The sequence below is a fragment of the Cebus imitator genome, unplaced genomic scaffold (assembly GCF_001604975.1).
Source record: "Cebus imitator isolate Cc_AM_T3 unplaced genomic scaffold, Cebus_imitator-1.0 Scaffold403, whole genome shotgun sequence".
Classification (NCBI taxonomy): Eukaryota; Metazoa; Chordata; class Mammalia; order Primates; family Cebidae; genus Cebus; species Cebus imitator.
Window position 1 is genome coordinate 46,077 of NW_016107718.1, and position 10,050 is coordinate 56,126.

The window sequence follows — 10,050 nt, forward strand, 5'->3', positions numbered from 1 at the left end:
AAAAAAGAAAAAAAAAAAAGAAAATTAGCCAGCCATGGTGGTGCACACAAAATTCCAGCTACTAGGAAGGCTGAGGCTGGAAGATCCCCAGAGCTCAGGAGTACAAGGCTGCAGTGAGCTATGATCAGGCCACTGTACTCCAGCCTGGGTGACAGAGTAAGACCCTGTCTCTAAAACAAAAAACAAAACAAAACAAAACCCAAATGTGTTCCCTTCAGACACGGAGAACACGAAGCAGGGTGTACTGTCTGCCTTCTGCACTTTCTCTGATCCACCTAGACTGTGGCTTCCACTCACTTTCAAAAGACATCAGGGAAGGAAAAAGATGAAAAGAAAAACCCACTAGAAAGCTAGTGACAGACATCACTCAGCCCCACACCTTTGGGGGGGAAAACGTTAAAAAACATAAAACAAACCACAAAGTCTTCTTTATTTCTGCCTGAAGTTGAAGACACAAATGCTATTGTATTGCTGGTGTTCTAGCATCCCATTGAATCATTGCAACACCCTCCATGATATTTCCCAAGATGACTTCACTGTGTTCTGTGGGGTAGTAACTGCAGCTTCCAACTACTTCTGCCCCATGTGGATAGTTCCAATGGAAGACAAAGAATCTGTTCTGCTCTGATATTTGAAAGAAAAACATTTAAATATGCCTGTTAACTCAGCAGGGGGACACTGCTTTCCTTTCAGAATGTAGGGTTCAAATCCACTGATGGGGTGGCACTGCACCTTCTTCATGGGAGAGGCCCAACTCTAAGGAGAAAACTGGAGCCTTACGAGGAAAAAGTTGGCTGGGCATGGTGGTTCACACCAGTAATCCCAGCACTTTGGGAGGCCGAGGCAGGCAGATCATGAGGTCAGGAGTTTGAAATCAGCCTGACCAACATGGTGAAACCCTGTCTCTATTAAAAACACAAAAGTTAGCTGGGCATGGTGGCATGCACCTGTAATCCCAGCTACTCAGGAGGCTGAGGCAGGAGAATCTCTTGAATCTGGGAGGCAGAGGTTGCAGTGAGCTGAAATAACACCACTGCACGCCAGCCTGGGTGACAGAGCGAGACTCCGCCCCAAAAAAAAAAAAAAAAAAGTATTTAAGGACTCATAAGGACTTTCCAAGTACTCAATGCAAATAAGATTTTAAGTAATTTTCTTCAATCATACACCTGTATATCTGTCAAATTGTCTTTCATTGATATTCTCTGATGTTAGAGAATGCTCTCCCATTTGCACACTAGAAATTGCATTTGAAAGTTTATAGCCATTCATTCTTCCATACCTGCTAAAATGAAAGAATGTTGCTCTAGGGAGTGTGGGAATATTACTCTTGAAATCTCTTCAGAGAAGAAAAAAATGTGGCAACTTGCTTACTTCAAGTTACAAAGTTTATGGAATATATTGTATCTTAATTTTTAAATGTACACTCCTCTTGTCACCAAATAATATTTAATACTGTTCATTGGGTTTGTGAACAAACATTTAGTACGTACTAGCTGTCAGTCACTATGTTGGCATTGGGAGTATAGAGTATGTTGAATACTATTAAGAATTCACCGATTAATTAAAGACATTCTAGGCTTCTCCCACCTCAGAGTCTTATATTTTCTGTTCCATCTGCCTGGAACACCCTTTACTTTGCTTTCTACATGACTGGCTTATTCTGTCATTAGCTCTCAGCTCAGTTGTTACCTCCTCAGGGATGTCTTTCCCTACCACTGTAACTCAGTGTGCCAGCTCCATCATTCTGCTTACTTTATATCTTGTCATTTTGTTTACATAGTGGTACTAATTATTTCATCTGTTTACCATCTGTCTCTCTTGAAGAACACAAGCTTCATGAGGGCAGAGACATTCTTTTATTTTTATTTTTAAGATCCAGAGTACATGTGCAGGATGTACACAAGTAAATGTGTGGCATGGTGATTTGCTGAACCTATCAACCCAACAACACCTAGGTATTAAGCCCCGCATGCATTAGCTATTTTTCCTAATGCTCTCCCTTCCCCAACAGGCCCTACTGTGTGTTGTTCCCGTCCCTGTGTCCATGTGTTCTCGTTGTTCAGTTCCCACTTATAAATGAGAACATGCAGTGTTTGCTTTGCATTAGTTTGCTGAAGATAACAGCTTCCAGCTCTATCCATGTCCCTGCAAAGGACCTGATCTTATTCCTGTTTATGGCTGCATAGTATTTCATGGAGTATATGTACCACATTTTCTTTATCCAGTCTATTATTGATGGGCATTTGGATTGGTTCCACGTCTTTGCTATTGTGAATAGTGCTGCAGTGAACACATGTGTGCATGTATCTTTGTAATAGAATGATTTATATCCCTTTGGGTATATACCCAGTAATGGGATTGCTTGATCAAATGGCATTTCTGGTTCTAAATTTTTGAGGAATTGCCACAAAATTTTTGAGGAATTGCCACTGTCTTCCACAATGGCTGAACTAATTTACATTCCCACCGACAGTATAAAAGCATTCCTATTTCTTCACAACCTCTCCAACATCTGTTGTTTCTTAACTTAATAATGTGTCATTCTGACTGGCCTGAGATGGTGTCTCATTGTGGTTTTGACTTACATTTCTCTAATAATCAGTGATGTTGAGCTTTTTAAAAATATGTTTATTGGCCCCATGAATGTCTTCTTTTGAGAAGTTCTATTCATGTCCTTTCCCCGCTTTTAAATGGGGTTGTTTGGTTTTTTCTTGTACGTTTGTTTAAGTTCCTTGTAGCTCATGGATATTAAACCTTTGTCAGATGGATAGATTGCAAAAATTTTCTCCCATTCTGTAGGTTGCCTGTTCACTCTGATGATAGTTTCTTTTGCTGTGCAGAAGCTCTTTCATTTAATTAGATTCCATTTGTCAATTTTTGCTTCTGTTGCAATTGCTTTTGTTGATTTTATCATGAAATCTTTGCCTGTGCGTATGTCTTGAATGGTATTGCCTAGATTTTCTTCAAGGGGTTTTTATAGTTTTGAGTTTTACATTTAAGTCTTTCATCCTTCTTATTCAACATTGCATCCTTGGTGCTTAGCATTGTATCCATAGTGCTTGACACATGGTAAGCACTGGGTAAACAATTATTGAATGAGCATACATGCTAAGAACTATAATATGTCATTGTAACTACAGTAATATACAAGTTGTAGGCATCCTGAAGAACAGAGCGATTTACTGTACCTAGAAGAGCAGGGAATTATGCTTTGCCAGAGAGATAATGCATGTTTGAGCTGGCTCATAAAGGAAGAATGAAAATTTGTCAAGTAGACTGTGGGAGAAAGGGCATTCACCATAGATGGCAGAGTATATGCAGAGGCCACAAAGTGTAAACTAATGTGGTGTGTATTTAGGGGGTGCTGAGCAGGTTAGGATTGCTGAAAAGTAAAAGCCTAGCAGGTAGCCAAGGGTGCTAAATGTGGAGAGTGGACAGGGGCCTTGCTTGTTATGCTAAAGAATTCAACAATGGGCAGCTATGAAAAATCTGTAAGCAGGGATATGACACAATCAAGTGATTAGGTAATTTAGAAAGACACCAGAATAGTACAAGGAGAGGAAAGGGTAATGACAAGACCGATTAGGAAGTAATTCCAGTTGTCTAGTTGAAAAATCAAGAGAGTCTCAACTCTGTGAGTAACTCTATAGAGCAGTGAGTGTCAATCCTGACTACACCTCAGAATCTGTAGGTTTTTACATTAATATAGACTCTTCTACTCAGATGTAGGAACTGCCAAAATAGGGATGACTCCTCTGGCCTGTGCTTTCTTGTGATTCTCTTAATTACAGTAGGAGGAAGTTTGAGAACACTGGTCAGGAACTGGTCAGAGGAATTTTACTGTCCTATTATTCCCTATCCAAGAAGATACTAAATCAAACTTGTATACTATCTGCCCTGCTTCCAGCCCTTCTTCAAAGGTGGAATTTCCATAATCCTCAGCCAACTTTGTGAGCATGATCTAGTGATTGCTTAGAGATTTGGGAGAAAAAGTAGCAGAGAAGAGGAGTTCTGACTGCTCTTACCACTTCTTGTTGCACAGAAACTGTGGGTTAGAGGTGACGCCAGTGTTTTTATCATCTGAGACATGTAAAGTGCTTATATCTAACTGATCTTTCTTTTCTCATTCAAGGCACTAAGGGGAAGATTTTTCCCCTGTTCTCTGATAGAAACATAGAAAGCAAACCAGCATGATCTCCAGATGAACAGCTTTGAGCAAGATTTACCAAGGGTGTTATGTTTTCTTCTTCCTCCCTAGTCAGTTGAGGAGCAAGCCGTAGACAGACCCTGTCAACTTGAGACTTAAGTTGAGAACAGTAGGTAATATTCAGATGTTAAGAAGCATAGTGACAAACTCTTACAGGGTAGAGTTGTTATAAACTTAACGTGAGAGAATAAAACATGAACTGAAAGCTATTTAATAGGTTTATCTTGATTTCTATTGTAGGTGAAATTATTCTGGCCCTTCATCAGTTAGATCTTCTTCAGAAAACTATTGTCATATACTCCTCAGACCATGGAGAGCTGGCCATGGAACATCGGCAGTTTTATAAAATGAGCATGTACGAAGCTAGTGCGCATATTCCGCTTTTGATGATGGGACCGGGAATTAAAGCCAACCTGCAAGTATCAAATGTGGTTTCTCTTGTGGATATTTACCCCACCATGCTTGGTAAGTAATACAGTTCTGTAACGATTTATTTGTCATAATGCTGAAGAATGCAACTGAAGAGGTCAGTTAGTCAGTCTTTCAGTTAGAAGTCAGAGCCCCTGCTGACTTGTTTATAACCCTGAGCAACTCATTTAACTGTGAGTCCAACTGTGCTCTGAAGAATCAAGAGATTGCTTTTCTTGCTCCTGTGGCCTTCACTTATTATAGTCATTTTCCCTTCAAAAGAGTTGTATTCAGGGTGTGACTATAAGCCATGCAGGACATTCAGGTTCATAACTTTATAGATATGATTTGTACATCATTTGATTCTCTACCACCACCTCCCTAAAATGTAAGCATTTTCTTTCTGAACTATTCTATCCACTTTGAAACTAGTATGAACATATTCCTCTTCAGACTCTTCAGATAGCTCTGTACTATTTGCTTTACTAGCTTCTTAACATCTACCAGCATAGCCATATGTCTAGAAAAGCAACATATGGGTAAGGGTAGTTAGCAGTTTTTGTTGAAGATACTAGAATAACGACATAATCAAATTTGAAGGAAATCATAGAGAACTAACTGCTAGTTTCTGTCTAATTTAGCAGAATACTTTAAATTCATTAGCATTTAAACACTAGTTTATCTGTGCTAAGACCGTCAAGTGCAAAAAGTCCCATCGATTCATAAATTTTGGTGAAAGAAAAAGAATAACACAAGATATTTACATTCTCTAATTTCAGAAATGTTAAAATGTGAAAGAAAGATGCATCTTAAAGTCAAAGAAATCAGAGTTCTTTTTACCGCCTTCCTTCTGCCGCAAGTTCTTCCCTTCATTTAACTAAATTTGTTTAGAGTTCATTTACACCAGGGTCCTTTCCTTTTCTCTTTTATTTCACAACCCTTATCATATAATTGAACATACTTCTTTCCAGTTTCTTGAATTTTTAATCTCTTCTGTTTCTTAGTCATCATCTGCTGGTTTCCCTTTATCTCTAAGTAATGTTCACACTCAACCATATCTTGGCCACTTTCTCATTCCATTAGTTTCAATCTGATCACTATTACTTTTCCTCATTTCTGTGTTTTTTAAAGAAGTTTATATATAGTTATGTATATTTGTGTCTCTGTTATTAGCATCTTTAGAGTTTTATCAATATATGCCTATATTCTTTACACTTTCCTTCCTTTATTTTTCCTCATGTAGAACTCTTCCTACCCTCCCCATTCTCCCAAAAAAATCTTCCTTGGGTCATCTTTGCTTGACTTTTTAGCCTCATTCTGTTTTCTGGGGGTATAGTAACCAGAACTGCAAAAAAGTATTGTAAAAGCTGGGCTGATTCTTTCTCCATTTTTCCCCTCAATATATTTCATAGTGATAGTTGGCATTTTATCTATTTGACTCTAGCAGCTAAATAGTTTAATATCGTTAGAGAGTTATTTACAATGAGTCCTATTCAATTCTTAGACTTTCTGCCATCATATATGTTAGTTCATTAAAATGCACAGTTTAAATCATTTCTCTTTAAACATTATTTTATATTTGCCCACAATGCAAATTTTGTACTCTACAATCTTAAGAAGATACCATTATTCTTGACATCATAAAAGTTAAAGGTCACCTGCAAACTGGCAGATTTTATGATGTATAAAATGTATAAAATATAACAGGTCACATAAGAAAATGCTAAATAAAATTTGTTAGAATGCAGAAATTCTCATGCATTTACCTAGAAGGGCACCTACCTATCACTGCCTAATTCATGTTACTTGCTAATAAGAATTTCTCTAGCTAAGACAATACTGTTCCAGAAACTTCTCTACATTCTGTCCCAACTATGCTGGAAATGATATAAATTCCCTGCAACTATAGGTTTTTAACCCTGCAATTCATCAATTATAATTTTCCAAAACTATAGTTTTATATAGATTTTTATTTTTCATCAGATCCTTGGTAATAGACTCCTTCTAAGTCACATTTCCCTGCAGAATATATTTTATTAACAGCATTTAGATCACGTGTTGACTAATAAAGGAACTAAAGTCAAAAACAAATGTCTCTAATTCTAAACTGTAAAATTAACATCTTCATGGCTTAGCACAGTTTACAATGTGTTTCATAATAAATATTTTTATTATCAGAAGGAAGAAAGCTATATTTAAATGATTTTTTTGCTTGGGAAAGAGCAAGTGGAGGAGAATACCTATGGATGGGTCTTTATATAAAACACTGAAATATTCTGTTACCCAGATGTTAACCAGTGATACAGTAGAAAGAGAAAGATGCAACAAGAAAGGGCCTTGTGCTGGAGCCAGGAGACAACACTGTAACACAATTATTTACTTAAACTAATCTTTTTGTAAACGATAAAGGCTTAATATTCATAGAGCTCTTCTAAATCTGTAAGAAAAAAGAGGAATACCTTATTAACAGATTTATCAAAAAAATAAGCAATTCACAACAGAAAATAGACACAAATGGCCAATATATTTTTAAAGAGTCAAAGTCAGGGTCATAAAAATATTAAAACAGGAAAATGTTTTTCTTTCACATATAAAGTTTGCAAAAGTTAAGGAGGGTTAGAAAATTTTATATTAGAAATAGGTCCTTCTCATATACTGCTACTGGGAATATAAACTGATACAAATGTTGTGTAGGCAAATGGCATTACGTTTCAAATTTCTTATGTGCATACATTTTGACCTAGAAATCCTAATTTTAGGAAATAACCTGTAGATATACACATATGTTTATCTCCATGGATATTTATTACCATATTAAGAAGTAGAAACAATAGGAATATCTAGTAGTAATGGATTAGATTAAAAAAATAGTCAATTCTAATGCAAATCAAAACCACAATGATATCATCTCACAATAGTCAGAATAGCAATTATTAAAAAGTCAAAAAATGACAGATGTTGGTGTGGCTGCAGAGAAAGGAGAACACTTGTACACTAGGAGAACACTTACACACTTTTGGTGGGAGTATAAATTAGTTCAGCCAGCGTGGGAAGCAGTTTGGAGATTTCTCAAAGAACTTAAAACAGAGCTATCATTGGAACCAGCAATCCCATTACTGGGTCTATACCAAAAAAATAAAAATCATTCTACCAAAAAGACATGCACTTGCAGCACTATTCACAATAGCAAAAGCATGGAATCAAACTAGGTGCCCATCAGTGGTGAACTGAATAAAGAAAATGTGGCACATATACACCATAGAATACTACAAAGCCATAAAAAATGAATGGCAGCAACATGCATGGAGCTGGAGGCCATTATCCTAAGCAAATTAACACAGTAACAAAAAACCAAATCCCAGATGTTCTCACTTATAAGTGGGAACTAAACATTGGTTACTCATGGACATAAAAACGGCAGCAAGAAGCACTGGAGACTATTAGAAGGGAGACAGAGGGAGGGAGAGGGCCAGAGGTTGAAAAACTGTTGGGCACAATGCGCAGTACCTGGGTGATGCCATTGCTCCCACCCCAAACCTCAGCATCAAGTAATATACCCAGGGAACAAACCTGCACATGTACCCACTTAATCTGAAATGCTGAAAAAAAAAAATAGTCAACTAATTTTAAAAAGTGAAATATGTGAAAATTGCCCCCATGTATTAAAAAGAAAATGAAGGCTTTAAAATAGTACAAATTGATTTTTTTGTTTTGTTTGCTTTTTAGATACTGTATCCATCCAATTTACTGTCTAAATTAGCACGTTTTTAGAGTACTATTAACAATTACACCAGCATTAACAGGAAGATACTGAGGCTGTTCCTTTTTTAGCAGCCTTAGGAGCCAAGAAAGCAAAGATAATTCTGATGGTCTACGTTTAATCTGATGGATCATCCAACCTTTTAAGATAAAATTCCTCAGTGCTGGAAGAGTTTAAAGCTACTCTATTAGTAATTAACTCTAAAATTAGACCTGTGAGACAGTATGTTCTACTTTACCTCTGCTTAATACACAAACTTATACATATTTTGATAAACATCTGCAAAAGACTTATTTTGTTCTAACCAATCAGAAGCTTAAAATAGATATAAGCCAGTATCTATTCTTAGAGGTCTCAAAGTCCTTTCTTTATTAGCTTAGCTGTAGCTGTATTATTTTGTATGAATCCCTTTACACACACAGAGGAGAATCTTACAAAGAAAAGTTATATAAAGAGAAAAATTTGTTTTGAAATTGATTTTTCAAGGATAAACTTTGCTTATAGTATATTTGAGTTTTAAAATACTTGAGTCTTCTGGAAACTAAAAGTGAAATTACACTTCTGGTATCAAAAAAAAAGAAAAAAAAAATCTCAAGCCAAAACCTCAAATGATACTTCCTCCTCCCTTCCATTCTATGGACCTTAGAAATGTGTAAAAGATGGTTATCCAGAAAACCATCAGTAGAAAGCTATTCAATAGGAAAAACCAATTGGGATTCCTGTTTTAATAAACCTACCTTACTTTCAAGAGTCTGTTGAAATTTAAGATGCTACAATGCTTTATTTAAAAGTTGGGATTTACAAGTCATTTTTAGAAGGTATTTTAAGAGTGTTTTAAAAAAATATTTTATGATAAAGCAGGAAGAATATGCCTAGTTTATTTGTGCTTATGGGTCAGATAAACTAATTCTATCACTAGAATGATATAATACATGATCATTTCCTAATAGCAGCAGAAAAATGACATTTATGAATAGGAATTCTTTATAATATTAATAATAAAGTCAATATTATTATTTCTGAGATTATTACTTAAAAATTACTTCCCAAAATATTTTCTTCTGTAATACCTAGTACCAGCATTCTTTAGCTCAGTGAGTACTAAAAGTGTCTCATTTTGTAGTTAAAATTGTTTTGAACTTATTTTCATGTAAATTGTTTTCTAATAGTCTTTCTGTAAAACACCTGCTTTTCTCCACTTTAAAGATAAGTCTAGATTTTTAAAATTTTGAGAATGTAATTATATAAAAATGCAGTTGTAGTTAAAAGACTATTTCATCACTAGTGATTTAAATTGCACAACCCTTCTTGTTACAGGATCTTAGTGGAAGCCTGGGGGTTGGCAGGCGTTTTGCATAGATTCTTATGTTTTTATTGGCTGAGAAATACTATGAAGTTGACTAACTACAGTAAGGCAAGTCTTATGGTATAGCATTAAACAGTAGAGAGATTATAAGGCCGGACTGACTAAGTTCAAACCCCTCTTCACTCGTTACCAACTGCGTGACCTTGGGCAGTTACTCAACATGTCTGGTCTTCAATTTTCTCATCTATAAAAAGGGGGATAGGCCAGGCGTGGTGACTCACACCTGTACCCCCAGTACTTTGGGAGGGCGATGTGGGCAGACCATTTGAGGTCAAGAGTTCAAGACAAGCCTGGCCAACATGGTGAAAC

The 10,050-nt window shown here is 36.3% G+C and overlaps 1 protein-coding gene across 1 annotated transcript in view; it reads left to right on the top strand.

Moving 5' to 3' along the window:
* Positions 1 to 10,050, top strand: part of ARSK (arylsulfatase family member K) — a 57,492-nt gene that overhangs the window by 40,210 nt on the left and 7,232 nt on the right. Inside the window, exon 5 of the mRNA XM_037731484.1 lies at positions 4,448 to 4,672. Within this exon, the coding sequence (XP_037587412.1) occupies positions 4,448 to 4,672 (225 nt within the window). The remainder of the gene's footprint in view (positions 1 to 4,447; positions 4,673 to 10,050) is intronic.